This window comes from Triturus cristatus, chromosome 6 (genome assembly GCF_964204655.1).
Source record: "Triturus cristatus chromosome 6, aTriCri1.1, whole genome shotgun sequence".
Taxonomy (NCBI): Eukaryota; Metazoa; Chordata; class Amphibia; order Caudata; family Salamandridae; genus Triturus; species Triturus cristatus.
In genome coordinates this window covers 560765138-560783069 of record NC_140589.1, presented here as the reverse complement: position 1 = coordinate 560783069, position 17932 = coordinate 560765138, and the positions used below count along the sequence as shown (strand labels likewise).

The window sequence follows — 17932 nt, the reverse complement described above, 5'->3', positions numbered from 1 at the left end:
TGCAATGCAATCGGTCTCGCCTTTGGGAACCTATATGTATTTAGCTATGCCGCACATTAGCCTGGGTGCTGAACATCTACTGTTCTTTAACATGGAGGGAGAGTAAGCACCAAACTGCGTGACACACCAAGTATGGGAACACATGGAGAGAAATATTGCCTTTCAGCGGGAAATAGTATAGTCCAAAGCTCTGTTTTTAATATAAAATCAGGGCTTACGAGGGTCATATCACTGAAAATACAAGATTTGAAAAAGTACATTTTGTCTATGGGTGCTTGTGGAAGACAATTTCTATGGACTGGAATCTAGAGCATGCTAAAGTGATTCTGGTATTTTACTGACCTCTGCTGGTTGTTTTCTATCAAGACAAATAGAGACAGTTGAACAGAAAAAAAAAGTCCTTAAGCGGAAGCAGACAAGTCCTAGGGCTGATCTCCAGAGCCTACATAGTACATACACATATAAGTATATAATAAGTATATACTAAAGTATATACAAGAGGTCTTGAATGCTTGACCTAAACACACAAAGGGGAAAGAAGGAGGATGAAAAAGACTTAAGTACCATAACAAACGGGGACAGCAGGAACCAGCAAGAGGAATAAACGAGCCAAGGGTGTCAGGTTCTAGATTAAAGAGGCCTGGTGTGGTTTCAATTCTAGAGAGCCCTGGTATTCGGCCCGCCGACATTTATTTAATAGGGCTTCCGAGCAGAGCTTTGGGCACCGGTACTTATTATTTGAAAAATTAAGCAATGACGCATCTGAAAAATACTTTTCCTTAGACGATGCACACAGCACTCATCCCACTGGGGCGCAGTGCTTTCCTATTCACATTCCACTCGCAGGCTCCCGCACCCCGGTTGTGGAAGTGCTCTGACCAACTTCCTCCTTTAATGGACTGTAATGGAAGTGAAGTTCCTTGTGCGCTGCAGGGCTCGGGTTTTACTGCTCCGGTGTCCCGGTGGGAGAAACACCGAGCAGCTGAAGCACGAGGCAGGAAACGCAGAAATTACCCGAGAGCATAGCTGCCAAGGTTTTAGATTGCTATGTGTGACATTCTCATAATTTTTGTGTAATTATGAGTGCCATTAGAACCACTATGAGTGACACTTTTCTCGCCAGCAAAATCAACCAATAAAAGATGAGGGAAACATAAATATCAGAAATCTGACCCATTTAACCCCTTCGACGCGCATGACGGAACGGTTCCGTCATGCACGTCGGTTGCGCTGTGCGCATGACGGAACCGTTCCGTCATGGCCCCGCCCGCGCACGGAACCTTCAGCGTGGCGCGGAAATCCGCGCCGCGCTGAAGGGGTTAAGCAACAAGAAACTCTAAGATCTTAAAACTGCTGTAAATTCATGAGGTGGCTGGGTCATAATTTCAACGAAATTATCAAAATATCATACATAGGAATCTGAAACATTGGCAGATATGAAAGAGGGCGAGTATCACTTCACATGACATAGCATTGAAGACCATGCCCATAATTCTGTTCTTGACACCGAGTCTTGTTTACTTAAATATTTCATAAAAGTGATAGGAAGTATGTGTTTTATTCTATTCCTATTTTATTGCTTCTCTTGTACAATGCTGATCATATAATCAATTTGTGAATTTTGGTTGGCATAATGTATTGACTAATAAGAATAAAAAGGCAGAAGCAATGCCAATAGACAAAACGAAAAGAAAAGGAGCATGGTAAAACAAGGAGAATAAAACAAATCACTTTTACCAGGTGGTGTTTGTTGTCCAAGACGAGGGCATGCAAAAAATTAATGTGATGGGAAAAGGTTTTTCACTTGGAGTGGGGTGAACTAAGTCGGTAAAGCTGTCACTGCAGGGGCCACCTTATTCATAGGCAAATGCTGTAAGCAGGAAAGTAAGACTTGTGAAGTAACTACTAATATTAGTCTCAGATGTCACCACTAGGAAAAAAAAAAAAGTGGACAGCTAGAAAGCAGGTCACATGGCTCCACTAAGAAGTAACACTAAAAGGAGCAAGGACTTGCGTTTATACTGCAGAACCACCTAACAGGGTGTGAGAGGGCCTAACACAGAGCCCAGCTGCCTCGGGGCCTAAGCGTACATTAATTAGAGTCAGCTGACTTGCGGACTCCGGCTGATGCAGTTAGCAGTATCATGACAGCATGGTGTTGGGTAAGCCTCAGGAGAGGTTGGGAGATAGACACAGCAGTCACAGCAGGCTGTATTATTTCAAAATGTAACATCAGTGAAGTGAGCAGTCCAGGGGTCTGGCGCACCACAGCTACTCAATTCACTTACTTGAACGAGTCAATAAACTCAGAGAACTGCATGTACTCTGTAGCAAAGAGAAACCTTTTAAGTCATTTTTAAAACATACTTACTGCATATTTGCTATGCCGTGGGTTTTAGAACACGTTGCGTACGGTTCACCCTGCAGCAGAGCCTCTCTTCCTCCTGTAGAGTACATCTTCTTGCCCGCGCTGTGACCTGGGAAATGTCTGGGAGCCCCAAGAGATTGTCACATACAGGAGACTGGTCAGGCCAGGAGAAGTAGGGGACACGTTTGTACTCAGCAAGGAATGTTCGAGTACTTAAATCTCAGATTTTTTCAAATTAAATCCCGGGTGTTTATTTTCCATTGTAAAAAACAATTAAGCCACTCTTTTTAACGAATGGATAAACCTTTCCTCTTGAAGCAATATCGTGATCGAAACAAGAGGACAATACTCCCTGGGGCGCACAATTGAAAATGTCTGAAATCAGTTCTTAAGTGTGTTGGATTGCTGAATTTTACTTAGCCCACATGTATGGAAATAAAGAATTTTCATATTCTGCAGCGTACATTGAAATGATGGTTTTGAGATGGACAGTTTGATTGTCTTGAAAATAAATTGCTGCAAAGTCATTTTATTTGGAGCTCTGCAGCCCTCTTGTGGGCTCTGTCGGCACTGACATTGGCGCGGCGAATAAGGAAAAGCCGGAGAGCATACATTTTCTTTCATCTAATTGCTGAACCGTGGATATTGTCTCATCTACAGGGTAGGTTATATAATGTCATGACCCTACAGCACTGCGTAAAACAGATTATAGTAATACCAACAAGCATTGGTAATGCAATAGGACCCGCATTTACACGAGACCTATTTCATTGCAAATAGCAATCCGTGCGGGCGACGAGGCACGAGAGTGGCGGCTGTGAGAAGGCATCGGACTGCAGGGGGGGCCACAGGGAAAAAGTAGTCTGTGCTGTGAAGGGGCCAGTAACCGTGGAAGGACACACATGGCTGACAAGGCTGTTATGGGGCGGGACTAACAAGCTTAAAACCAATCGGAAGGCAGCATTTAGAGCCTAAGCCAATGAAGAAGATGGTCCGTAGAGTGGGCGGAGCTTCTACAAAGCTTCCACACTATAGTGTATACTGCATGCCTCACAAAGCGATGGAAGCGCATTCGCGCTGCAACGCTCGGCGGGACCTAAGAAGAAGACAGTAGTCTGTGCTGTGAAGGGCCCAGTAGCCGTGGAAGGACACAAATGACTGACATGGCTGTTATGGGGAGGGACTAACAAGCTTAAAACCAATCGGAAGGCAGCATTTAGAAGCTAAGCCAACGGCCAGAGAGTGGGCGGAGCTTCCACAAAGCTTCCACACTATAGTGTATACTGCATGCCTCGCAAAGCGATGGCAGCGCATTCGCGCTGCAACGCTAGGCGAGACCTAAAAATCACCCTAGCTAGAAGATGCTTTTTTAACATTCTGAGTTCAGGCATACTAAACATTATTTTCCAACCTTGTTCCCAGGGGTAGTTATGTTTATAAGATGTTGTAAACAAACTCCCCATTTTGTCTTATGGAAACAGGTGACTTTGCAATAGTGAAAAACTAAATTGGCAGTAATTTACTATCGGGACATGCCACACACATCAGGGCATGTCCTACCTTTCACATTCACTGCACCCTGCCCACAGGGGTACCTTGGGCCTACCTTAGGGGTGACTGACATGTAAGAAAATGGAAGGTTAGGGTCTGGCAAGTGGGTGCACTTGCCAAGTCGACATGGCAGTACTAGACTGCACACAGGCTCTGCAATGACAGATCAGAGTTACATTTTACAGATATCTTCTGTGGGTGGCACCACAATCAGTGCTGCAGCCCACTAGCAGTATTTGATTTGCATGCCCTGGGCACACACAGTTCTCTGTACTAGGGTCTGATTGGTAAATCAAATATGCCAATCATGGGATCACTAATCCATAACAACAATTTACAAAAGGAGAACTTGCACTTTGGCACTGAGCAGCAGTGGCAAAGTGCCCAAAGCATCTAGACCAGCAAAACGGAGTCCAACACTCAGCAAAAACACAGGAGGCAAAGGCAAAAAATGCAGGGGAGACCCACGCCAATGGTGCCAGGTCTAACAATGGTCATTTAGGAAAGCCAAATACCATTGATTCAGATTAGGTGGTAACCAAGTGCAAACTATTAAAAGGCACCCAAAATGCATCATGCTCTTTAAAAAGGGCGGCTTTATCTGTTCTGGCGAGGAAGATGAGGATTTTGGCTGGTAGGCAGAGAAAGAGGAGGAGATAGGAGAGGATATTTAGGGTTAGAGTCACCCTTTTTGAACAGATTGAGGAGGAGATTTTAGAGAGGTACAGACTCTGTAGTCAGTTGATTCTTGGTTTATATGCTGAGTTATAACCTCAGCTACAGACCCCAACACTCAGAAGCAATGCAATCCCACCAAATCTACAGGTAGTGTGTTGCCTACAACTCTTAGCCTCTGGCAGTTACCAAGGGGTCATAGCAGTGACGGGGGGGGGAGTCACAAAGTGCCCTTTCCAGGTTCTTTCACAGGTTCTTGGACATCATGGTTGGTAAAGTTAACCAATATATATCTTTCCCCAATATTCCCCAATTAACATACCTAATTGATGTGTTACCGGGTAGCACAGTTCCCCAATGTCAATGGCTTTGTTGATGGTACACACATTAGCATATGTTCCCCCTCAGCAACTGAATTCACATACGGGAACAGGTAAAGCTCACACTCACTCTGTGCAGGTAGTGTGTGATGCTTCCTGTATCATAACAGACCTTGTGGCCAGATTCCCAGGCAGAACCCATGACTCATTCATGTGCCGACTGTCACAGGGTCAATTTGACAATTTATTTTTACTAGGTATGAGAATTACTGACTAAATGAATACAGTGGCCAGGACAGTTTGTGTAATGTGACCTAATGGTTTTTCTTCTCATGCTCTTAAGGTGACAGTGCATATGCCTTGCGTCTCTGCATACTCACGCCATACCTGACTTCAAGGACAAAAAGTGAAAGGCAGTACAACAGGGCGCACATAACAACACGTTCAATCATAGCGAGGACCTTTGAAATCCTGAAGTCCTGGTTTCGCTGCCGCCACAAGAACCACGGAGCACTACTGTGCAGACCTGAGATGTGCTGCACGACCATCGCCACATGTCCCATACGGCACAATATTGCAATGAAGAAGGGTCTGCACAATATCCCCTTAGAGCCTGAATCCGACTCTGATGATGATTTACCACAATAGATGCAGCAGGAGGGTAAACATGCAGCAGAGGGACAAGTACAACGTACAGAGATCACCAACAACTATTTCTGAGGTAAGAGTAATTAAAACATCTAATAAATAGGCATCATACATGGAGGTAATGCACGGTCCCTAACTGAGAGGCCACCTTTTATTCAGGAAGTGAAAACATTGTTTCCCTCAAGAATCAACTGTATCCATTGTGACTGTAACATTGTTTCAACTAAGCAACAAAGTAATAATGACAAACAAAACAAAGCAGATTTATGACTCTGAGTGTTCAGTGATTCACTTCTTCCGGCCTCTGGGGTTGGGTGCCTTGTTAGCAACACTTAGGTGTGGAACTGTTGGCATGTCCCTGAAGTGTTTCGGCATTAATGCCTGGAATGGCATGCCTCCTGAATAGATGTGCCACTGAGGCTAAAGCCCTTCTAACTTTCAGATGAGGGCAGGATGTTGAAGATACAGAGGTTGTGGGTTTGAATATTCTCTAGGGCTGTGGTCACTTAACTGGCTTACATGCAACATCCTGACAGTAGTGCCCCATTTCAGTCTGTATGTTGACAGTTCGTCTTGGTAGTGTTGTTGTGGCTACTGCCAATTGGTTGATGGAATCGGTGAAGGAATCAAAGCGTGCCAGGTACTGCCTGTGCCTCAGTCTCTGTACATGGTGCTCCTTCTCCAGGGCAGCAATCCACCAGCCCTGCCCCTTCTCCAATTGATGCATCAACCTAGACATTCGTAGCAGATGTCTATTGACAGTCCCGATTTGTTTTGTTTGCAAGAACTGTACAGGGAAGATGGATTTCTCCAAACACAGGAGAACTCTCTGCCATATCGTCTGACACATTATCATTGTAGACTGCTGATAGCTGGCTTCTGCCCTGTCTGTGTGTCCCACCCACAGATGTTGTGGTGTCCCTGCTCTGCAATTGTCCCTCATCACCTTACACAAAGTCTGGTAGTGGTGAGATGGTTGCTCTCCTAGCAGCAGGAGTTGGGATGATGGGCTGAGTAATGGGTGATGTTGTGTCCTCAATTTCCACATGTGTGTCAGTAGCCCCTTCAGCATCAGTTGTTTCTGGTATATCTTTGGTGTGATCAGTGGAAGCACATGCATATAGTCAATGTAAATAGATGGTTAATGTTAGTTCACAATATTGTTGTAACTGTGCTTAATGTGTTTCTGACATGTTTATGATGTACAGATATGTTTGGTGCAGTCATCAGCACACAGTACATCAAGTATGTTATGTGTACTACAGCTTACATGATGCATTGCCAGGGTTGGGCAAGAACCTTAATGGAGTTAGTTATGCTTTGATTTATGATTTATGTATTTGCTAACATTATCTTATGTTAAGTAAAAGGAAGGTGACTTACCCTGCCGGGTGCCTGCAGGATTGAAGGTGTCAATGTCAGACATTCCCACCATACTTTTTGGTTCCAGGGTCCCCTCAATGAGTGTCGACTTGAGAGTGGGGTGTTATGAGGGTTCCTGCTCCACGACACTCAGTGATTCTGCTGGACACCTCCTCCTTTGTGCGAGACACCTAAGGAGTTCATCTTCTCCAAGATGCTAATCCAGATCTTTGTTTTTTGGCTCTCTGGTACTGTGAAGAAGGCCTTCCCAAACAGTTGGTCCATATGGGAGACAAATTCTTCTGTCAAGAGCTTCAGCTCCTTTTCTGAAAATGTCACCTTCCTCTTTCTGCTCCCTGAATCCTTGTCCCCATTTTCTTCAGACATAGTGTTCGCCAGGAATGGTGTAATACCCTAGCAGTAGTGATGCAGGAGCACTCCTTAGTTCCAGCACCTTTGTAGGTTTCTGGGTTGTGGTCACTCCCTGTATTTTTAAATTTCCTGGTCTTACATCATAATTCTGCATCCAGAATGTGACTTTTCCTATTTTGCGATTTCCTACAAGGAAATCACAATTTAGCAATTTCCAAAATAGAGATTTCCAATTGCTAATGAGAATCCGTTGGAATCGCTATTAGTGGAATAGGCTGTTACATACATACCGTTTTGCTTTTCCCAAATAGCTATTTCTATGGATTTGCAATTTGGAAATTGCAAATCTGAAATTTCGTACATATGGCCCGCTGAGTCTTGCGAGTTTGAAATGGTGGTACCCTTTTCGCTCTGTAGAAATGTAACGTGAGCAGAATGCAACGAAGGCTATTTCAAAATGTTGAGTTCACAGTTACACGCAGAAGAATAAAGACGTGTAATACTAAGCTCCGTGTGTAGTGTGGTCATTTTTGGGTATCCAGGCTGGAGAGGAAGCTATACCCTGTAAAGCAATCAGGGTTGTTTGGACTTTTTGCATGGTGCACCCTACATTGACCCACTGCATAAAAAGCCAGCTTCCTACATTACTCCTATGCGTAAATGATGACTCTTAATTCACAAAAATGTCTATGCTTTACTTACGTATTCAGTAAGATTCACTTTAATGATTGGTAAAGTATGGCTATTGTGATACTATGTAGTTCTGCAATTCATCTATGAAATTGTAAATCCATGAGGAGCGCGCAGTGAGATGGAATATGCAGCAGTAGCCGTCCCTTAGCAAAGTATTTAGTGACATCATGAAATTCGTTAAATTCCAATGGAGCGCCACTAAATCAGGCCTAACTGGGCACCAAATATTTTCAGGGTTGTAAATTGAAGCTGTCATGGTCTCACGAAAACGGAACATCTGGGGAAAGGGTTGGGAAGCAGGGTCTCTGAACTGAACTCCGCACTGCAAGAATCTGAGGTAGATTAGGTTTGCCACCAATGGCGCATACCGCAGCAGTGACGCAGTGTTTTAGGTTATCCATGCTTTGTGTACATATGGAGCGCATTAAGTCTGCGAAGGTCATGAACTCAGGTGTGCATCGCTTGATCAGAAAAAGTTTTCCGTAATCAAATGTGAACGACAGGTCAAACAGATGATGCGGCTTTTCGAAAATATCCAGATGCCTCATTCAAGACATCAAGTGATGATTCTTACCTTTAATAGCAACATCTTACAAATCAACCGGTGGCATTGCCAATGAACCTGGACCCGTGGTGCCCAAATTACAACCGTGTGCCATCAGATTGAGGGACTTTAGTCCAAGATGGAACGTGACAGTCATGGCCGATGTTAGTGGAACAATGGCGGCTGTGCCTCCAAAATGGCGTGTTTGCTGACTCTGGAGTTATTAATTAAGAACCGCCCTATTTAATAGCCATGGTTATCAATCTATATCTATATTTATCAAGGTGAAAACGTGAGGTGTAACACACTAAGAACTAAAACCTTCTACTGAGCAAGTTATTATAGAGCAAAAAATTACTGCAAAATGGCATTAACATTGGTGACCAAAAATGCAAACCAGGCTCTAGTGAATATTTTATTTGAGGTGTAACAATTATCTTATCCAATAACTAAGTATCCATTTTGTGGGTTTGATTCTTTCCCTAGCACCAAACGTTAACATGACAATTTTAGCGTGGTTTAGAGTCCTGGGACTTCGTTACTTAACGGGCATGGCGCTTGTAATATGCGGAGGGAGAAACAGCGTTTTCTTTAATGTGGTTTGAAAGGTATTGACAGTCTGCGGTCTTACCTGACAAAACATAGTTAAAAGGTGCAATTTTACTTAAATCAATATTCCCACGCATAGACCAATAGGCTTGACTAGATATGTTCAATTTATGGAATGCACAGTGGTGACAGACTACCCGTATATACAGAAACAGCAGCAGGTACAAGCAAAAATAAAAGCCTCACCCCCCAGCGAAGAAAAAAGTCAAGGTGCAGATTAAAGAAAACATGTGTGGGTTCAAACAAGAGCTCAAGTTTGAAATACACATTTTTAAAGACCAGGTAAAATGTAATCAGCTTTTACTTAACTATTAACAAAAGTATTGATTATTGTGCTATGATAGGGACAGTTCTGCTTGTGCTGTTGGGCAGGCCATGTCATTTTCTCATCTTCTGTCAAGTATCACAATACGATTTAAGCAACTAAGTCAAATGATGTCATCTTATTGCTAAAAGCACTTACTAGAATTTCGTAAGTGATAGCTATTTACCTTGGTCAGCAGCAACCCTAGGTACCCGTTTCTGGCAAAGAAGCGGGATATGGTATCCATCTGTTTGATGGCTGTAAACAGCGAAGGCAGAACATTGCTGAGGAGATTAGAAGGGTCGTTCTCATTTGCTATGGCATCAAAATGGCGGTAAAGTGCCTCCAGGTATTTGACTCGATCCTTTGTGGCATTTGATGCATCTGTGATACTGGAGAGAAACCATTTGCACGTAAGCCACGATCCTTACAATTAGTATGAAATAGAATTATACCAACAAGCCCCCTCTTCCTCCAACTTTTTGAGACAATTACGTTTTTATCAATGAAAACAAAATTACAAGAATTATAATATAAGCAGCATTAAGGGGCTTTGCTTGTCCAAATAAATGTCTTGCAAAATGAGGGGATCTTGTTGACTGATATAAAATCCACAACTGCAGAAGAATGGTGAGGCCCAATAGCAAATTTCACAATCTCCTCGTCCCTCAGATATAGGGTGTTCCTTTTTGAGTTCAAATGTTTTAAGAAGAGTGCGAATGTTTTCTTGTGAGTCTACACCTAATATCAGCACACCACCACTGCCAGCTGACCCAGAGAAGATGCATCTAAAACAAACCATTACATCGTGCAACTCGCAAAAAACCAGACCATATCTCTTGTTCTATCATTGTTTACCAGAATGAAGAGAGTCTCCTGCCCATCCTGGCTTTAGCCCCTCCCTTGCGCACATTATCAGAGATTGCAGTGGAGACACATCTACACTCTTTCACTATTCGTCACTTATTTAGGTCTCCTCCTGGGGGATATTGTAGGAGAGATGCCCAAAAGAATAAAATGAAGGAAGTTCTTGGGTGTGGGCATTGAGTAGGACCATGGCTTGAGGGAGACAAAGGTTGTGTTGATCTTGGAAGTGACCATGGAGCATGGTTGGGGTATGTGGCTGAATTTATTAAAAGATGTGCTCTTTTCTTACAGTAGGAATTTTCTTGTGGAGAATTTGCTCCGTCTAAGCTGCTCTACAGAGAGGAAGCTCTCACTTGGTACCTGTGAATTAGAAGTGGCATACAGATTAGGCCTGGGCGAAGCACTACGCTACGCTCGCGTAGTTTGCGAAGTTCGCGCTACTTCGCGCTACGCGAACTGCACGTAGCACAGTGCGAACACGCGTAGCGTAGTGTTGCGTAGTGCTGCGGTCATTTTTTGCTTGCTCGCGGTCCTCAACGTCAAGTTGGCGACCGCGAGCAAGCAAAATGACATCCTGGCGAGACTTTTTCCTTGTTCGCGATCGCGAGCATGGAAAATAAACCTCCCGGCGAGATTCCCAACGCGAGAAGGTCAGGTTTCTCATTGCGAGGGGTCGCGTATGCTCGCGACCGCTCGCGATGAGAAACTACCAGTTCGCGTTGAGAAAGCTGCAGCTCGAGTAAAAATCTACCCGAGCAGCAGAAAACTACAGCTCGCACTGTGCAAGATGCCATTTTCAATGATTGCACAGTGCCGGTTGCTTGTCCGCACTGTGCAATCATTGAAAACAACATCTTGCACAGTGCGAACATGTTACTTCGCAGTTCGCGAAGTGCTACGCGTAGCTCGCGTAGTGCGAACTTCACTTTGCGTAGCTTCGCGAAGTGCTACTTCGCGAACTACGCCCACCCTTAATACAGATCTCAGTGGCTACTGCTTTATCCAGTGATTCAATGCACTGGCATTGGAACCTGTGACCTAGAGGTTACAAAAAGATTTTTTTTAAACTTTTTTTATTGACTGCACGATGTAACAGTGCAAATAATAGGCCAACAAGACAACTACAGCCATGAACAACTATGTCACAGAAAGATGCAGCCAATGATAAGTTAACAGATCCATAATGTAACATAATACATTTATCGATCTCATTTGAAATTGCCAATAGTACAGCCCAGGTGACACCAGTCCTCCCGGTATAGCAGAGGCCTTATCTCTAATAACATTTATTCCACTGTGGAGGCGTTAGAATCGTCCTCTTCCATGGTGGAGTGTTGTCTAGACCTGTCAGGTGCCCAAAAATCAGCAACGAGCTCCCCCCAAACCCCACGATCTTCCCCCACTTTTTCATCGTGCCTACACTGTCTTGTCACATCAGCCATCCAACGCTCCAAATTGGGACTCCCTTGACCCATCTAGGTAATTGCCACATGGCGCTTAGCTAGTAACAGTAACAAATGAAAAAACTTTAACACCATTTTCTGGCCTTTTTTTTTGCATACAGATGTCTCTCAGCAGGCAAACGGCGGGCTCCGCAGTAAATGGAATTGGAACTACTGTTCTCACTTGTGCTACCACATTCACACCCGTGCCATCACATTCATACAGGACACGATGTCTGCACAGGTGAGCAAGTCCATGTCAAGTGCCGAAAAGAAGCTACAAGACTCCGACATTGGGGGCATCTGCGAGGCTGAGCAGAGTCCATTTTATGCAAGAGCACAGGTTTTATGTATGTGCGGTGTAGGAAATGGAAGTGGGCGAGTTTGAACTTAGCATTACTCAAGATGGATTTCCCTAACGAAAACGTTCTCTCCCATTGTACGTCTTTGATATATATATATATATTTTTGCAGTTTTATATAGCGCAAACTTGACCCAAATCCAATCAGGTATCAGAGCGCTTGACATAGCACCAGTTACATTACATGAGGGCACACATTCATTAGGTCTTGCGCCTGCGTTGCAGTGCGCAGCACTGCTCGCGCAGCGAGAGACCTCTTGTGGGGGATTTGAAAATGGACCTAGGAATCACACACGCTTGTGCGTGTGCTTTTCCTTTTGGCCCACACTATTGGCCTTTGCGTGCGTCTTTTTTATAAAAGACAGCACGCAATTGGCCAAAGGCGGGCGCATTGCTCCGCCCATGGCCTATTGGTATCTGTTACGAGCACCGGCCATCATGTGGTTTTAATTATCATGCCCAGACAGTGCGATAATTGAAACCACATGTCTCGCTGTGGCGCGTGCGCCACTCGCGGGATTGTTCATTTTTGGATCCATTTCTCAGGGAGGCAACTAAATGAAAGAACCGCTGACGTCTTGTGAGCTTCTTGTTCCCAATTCCAACAGCAGTGCACGGGGCTTAAAATATTTTACCTATTAGCGTTTTAAACATAATTTAGCCGGGGCAGGACACACGACCGTACAGCCGCCTCAAACGGCTCTCCCTGCTGGATTAGCTGCTGATAAAGGTGGACGCCCTGTCTGCGGCCAGGCCCGCTCTCTACTCACCTCTCCCTCCCTGTTTGCTGCGTCTGTATGTCCGAAACCTACCTACAGAACGAGTCACTCTACCTGGCACGTCCTTGTCCCGGGTTGGACCCAGGGGGAGGAGTTCAGCAACTTTCAGTTCAGGGCATTGTGGGAACCGGGGCAGAGCATGAGCTGAAGGGAAGGGAAGCTCATCTGTGGCAGCAGCAGAGCACCGGCTGCCTCCCCCCGTTGCATGCTGCAGTCATGGTGAGTGGAAACACCCGTGGGGTTGTGGCCGATGTTGGCGACTGACAGTGTAGGCAGGTGCTTGTGAGGGGCAGCCACCGTGTGCGTTTAGTTCATAGCCTAGTTTCCTAATCTGCTGGGAAACTCCCCACACTCCCTTCAGTGTACAGTAGGTCAGCCCAGCATTACTAGGAGCCCTCGTGACGTCTACCCCGAGCAAACCCAGCCTCCCTTTACAAACCTGCTAAATTCCTCTCTTGCATGTCGTAATTAAGCACGCATCAGCCCTGCAAGCTGTTTACCTGAGCTCGTCTTAAATGCGCATAGTCCCTGCTCTGCAAACTGATTAACTGGGCTCTGTAAATAAAACATGGGCGCAGACAGCGCTCCTCTGCGGACCAGGCGAACATGTTTGGCTGCAATCCTTTCTAGTCTGTGGACTTCCGTGGCGTGACTGACGGGAAGCGTCTTATTTTCAGTAGTCTGCACTTGTATTGTCTGCAGGTGCATTTCTAGGAGTAGCCATACCAGAGAGAATAGACATTCATAACCCCACCCACCTGCATAGGCAAGTCTGGGATTGGTGAACCCTTTTATGGGTGTTTCCCACGCCGCCTCAAAGTGACTGTTATCTTCTTGATAATTAGACAACTGTTTTTTTTTTTTTAAATGAAAAGGTTTTTTTTTTAAATCAGAAGGGCGCCTAAATACTGCGATATGCGCCGTGTGCACTCCTTTTTCATTTGACTGGAAAACAGCTCGAATCATTGTAAACATGTTTTTTACAAGCTAAAGTTTTTGATACCAAAAGTAAATCATATTAGATCCTCTCTTTAAGTAAATAAAACTAAATAACACATTTCCTTAAGTGACCACACATTTTTCCCTAGTAAGTCAAATGCATTTCAAAGGGCAGAACTTTAACCTCGCACATCCTCATTATACATTCTTTATTCAGCACTTCGATTTTGATGGCATCTTGCTTAAATGTCTAACTATTAACATTACAAAATACAAAATACAGCTGGGTTACAGATGCCACCTTGCCTTTATCATCTTTTATTTACACGTTATATAAACAATAACAACGTTGGGGGTGAAAAGAGCAAACTACTTCAAGCCTTGTTATTACATGTTATAAACAGTTGTTTGAAAGCTGAGCCGGGGCCCTGGAATTTCCGCCGGTTTAGCAATTTAGCTGGAAAATCGACCACAAAGTTTGGAGTCTCTCCGATTTCTCCTGCTGGGCCCGAGTTGCTAGGGGCTGGGGCCTCCTGCCTCTATTTTTTACGACGGTAAAGTTGTGAAACAAGCATTTACAATGCAATGGTCTCGGCATTGTTAAAGTTAGAGCTATTGGCACTGCTCATGACATTATTTTTGTGTATGTTTTTATTTTTAAAACATTTAAAGAAACGCCATTGTTATTTACAATGTCAATAGCGTAATCTATCTCAAATGCGAGACCTATTGCATTTGCACCCACACACAGAGCCACACACACAAAGCCACCCAAAAACACAGAGCCACCCACACAGAGCCACCTACACAGAGCTATTCACATAGAGCAAACCACACACAAATAGAGCCACACAAATAGAGCCACCCACACACAGACCGAGCCACCCACGCATAGAGCCACCTACAAAAAAGCCACCCACACAGAGCAACACACACACAGAGGCACACACATACACACACACAGAGCCTCCCACACACACACACACAGAGCCACACATACACAGAGCCGCATACACATACACACACAGCCACACGCACACACGTACAGAACCACACACACACACATGGATCTAGACACATACACATTGATCTTGGGAGCCAAAGCAGAAGTGGCACCGTTGTTTCTAGATCTTTGCATTTATCACTAAAAATTAAGCATTTAAAAAATAAATGACTAATAAAAATTGACAGATTATCAGAAAGGTTTCTGAGGTGGCCATAGTGGGGGCGATTGGTCAGCGAACACTCATGCCGTAGTCGTTACTCTCTGCCTCGCAAAAGAACGGAAAGTTAAGGAAGCTGTTGAGGTTTTCTCTAGGTTTGCCATGATGATTACTCATTGGTCTCAGGATTTTGTATGGTTAGGTCTGAAACATCAGGAAGCTGCTGAGACGTGTTGGGTTGCTGGTAGCTGTCACTTTTTTCTCCTAATGGCTGAGAAGTTATGGAGACTGTGTAAAATGTGGGGGCATATAACGGCATTCCTCGAGTCTACACGTTATCTGACTGCATTTGACACAATATTACATACATACTTAGCACAGCATAGAAAGGGTCCAGAAGAGGTAATTTTCAGTCGGGTGATTACATGTTCTAGTGTTGCCCTGTGTGTTGTAGGTTCTATTGTTGCAGTTTGCAGAGTCATATGGTGTGCTATCATATTCCTTTCCAAGAAATGTGGCTCTGGTGCCTAGATTTGTGGTTGTCGCCATGTGGTTTAAGGGTCTCTCTGGGGCCCACTCTTATGTTGTAACAACAGGATGACCAAAGTCAGCATAATCACATGTAATGTTCATGGCATGGACACCACACCTTCTGAGGCAAGGACGGGGATAGGAGATAGTGGGCACTGCCCAGAGTTGACAAATTGTGCTCTGTGTTGGCATCCTCGCAATCGGGTAGGTCGATTTGCCCTGAATTGCAGGAGGGTTTCCACAATTCGAGCACTTTATTAGAACAGTGGTTGCCAGTGGTAGTAAGATGTCAGTCGGCACCTCATCAGATATTCACAGTGTGGGGCTTTGAGTCATTGAGCTCCTCTCTCTGCAGAGAATATTAGGTCACATCTACCCGTTTGTATAAATGGTTGGGCCGGACGAAATGCCACCAGATCGCTCAATGACCACCTAATGCATGAAACATGTTGACCTATGGCTTTGACCTGAGCTTACTAGCAGGTCTGAGAAGCACTCTCACTTACAGAGACAGGGACCATTATATCCAGAGTTTCTTTGCTTTCATTTTAAGCTCAAATTCAACCAGGAATATCACATGAAAAGTTTTTTTTTGCAGCATCTGGATGACAGTTGATTTGATTCTCACACGTTTCACCAATCTTCTCAAGTTGTAGGACACACCATTCCCAACCCAGCAATGATGCATTTGTCACAACTGTTAAGCCTGGGCGTAGAACAGTGGCGGCTGATGACATATGAAAGTGGTGAGGCATAAAAGTTCGGGATGAGTGGCATGTGGCAAGCGAGCGTAGCGAGTGATCCCAACCGTTATAAGGGAGTTCGGGGGATGATTTGCAAAAACATTTGGAGTAGGGAAAGTAGTACATAAGGAGTAATATTTTATGTACTCTTACATTTCTTTGTGACTCAGATCTCAAACGTCAAATTCTTTATTAGTAGAAGTGCAAAAAGGGCACCACTCCTTTCTATTTGAACTGATTGAGTATGCCTATTACCTTAATATTCTCATTTTATTCCCTTTTTAGATGTTTTGGGGACAGTTCACAAAGGCATTTAACAGTATGTAAAAGAGTACTACAGGAGTAGCAGCCCCGTCTGAACTGTTATTTATCTGTCTTAAAAAACCCACAACATGCTCCCAGCAGAAAGTGCTGGCGGTGTTTAAGAAAGCTAAGTGTCTGGCTGGCTTCAATTAACACCCTGTGATTCTCTGGTATTCCAAGCAGCAAAAAGGGAATAAATTGCATCTAATTAATGCTTCTCGGTGACACTGATCGGAGGCTGTGAGGACAGTGAGGCAGGGGGCGCCCTGGCAGCAATGTTTGTTTTTTCCATCTTCGGTGGCAGGGGTGGCTCAGTGAGGGAAGGGTTGAGCTCCTAATGTTTGTTCAATCCACCATCTGCGACTTTAATTCCAAATGAGCTGCCTGATGCCACAATAAATTAAACAATAAGAAAGTATGAGGCACAGGTAACTGATGCATGTACCTGACCTTGTTTCAGCTGTACCACCCGATTTAAAAAAAAAAAAAAAATTAAATTAAAGGTGTCCGATCGTAAATGCTGCGAGTGTCATTCCAGCCCTTAGAAAGGCCACTGCGCACAAAATGGAGAATTTGCCGGTACCGATTTCTTTTTTAGGGGGGCGGGGGGAAGCTGGGGACTGAAAACACTTTATCCTTAAATCAGCTGATATTTTTAATAGGCAGAATGTCTTTCCGGTTTATTTTCTACAGATGTGGCACTATTAATGCTGTGCACTGGCTGAAATGAGTGCTCAGTGAACAGGCTTTTTCTTTTAAAAATTCAGCAGTGAAACCGAACTACTGCTCAATCTGAAGGTTTTTTTTAGCAGCAATAACAGTATGACACTCTAAGTTATGGATATTTTCTATCTGCTGTGTTACGCCTTTCTTCAACTGTTAGAACGGAAGGATGAATAGGGGAATCAGCCCTACTGGACCTCGATTCAGTGCTCTGAGCTTTGCACACGGACCGCCGTAGCACGCGCTCACCTCTTTGAGCCTGTGTAGTGGACGCACTCTTAGATGAAATTCGTGTCACATCGTCTATGCGTTTGTGAAGTAAAAGTAAACTAATATCAGTTGTTTAGTAGACGCAGTGAACACATGTTTGATTCACAGACATGGTGGAAGAATGGGATGACATGACTAATTGCAGTTTAACAAATCTAACCTCCGACAGCTGGTTAGTGATACTGACGGCTGCAGCGCAGTCTTACGCAGACCTTTCCCTGCTCGACGAAAAAAAATAAAAGACCGCAAATCACCGGAGGTGGACAAGGGCATTAAGATTCTTACTGCCTTCAGGGAACATCAGGTTTCAGCTCTTCAACACTTCCAGCCCAACCCCCCTGCCCCGCCCCCTCACGGTTTGACT

General features: G+C 44.4%; 1 protein-coding gene across 1 annotated transcript in view; it reads right to left on the bottom strand.

The window, feature by feature from the left end:
• LOC146817397 (dynein axonemal heavy chain 5-like) overlaps positions 1–17932 on the bottom strand; it is a 1608734-nt gene that overhangs the window by 1462810 nt on the left and 127992 nt on the right. Inside the window, exon 6 of the mRNA XM_085609634.1 lies at positions 9634–9838. Within this exon, the coding sequence (XP_085465760.1) occupies positions 9634–9838 (205 nt within the window). The remainder of the gene's footprint in view (positions 1–9633; positions 9839–17932) is intronic.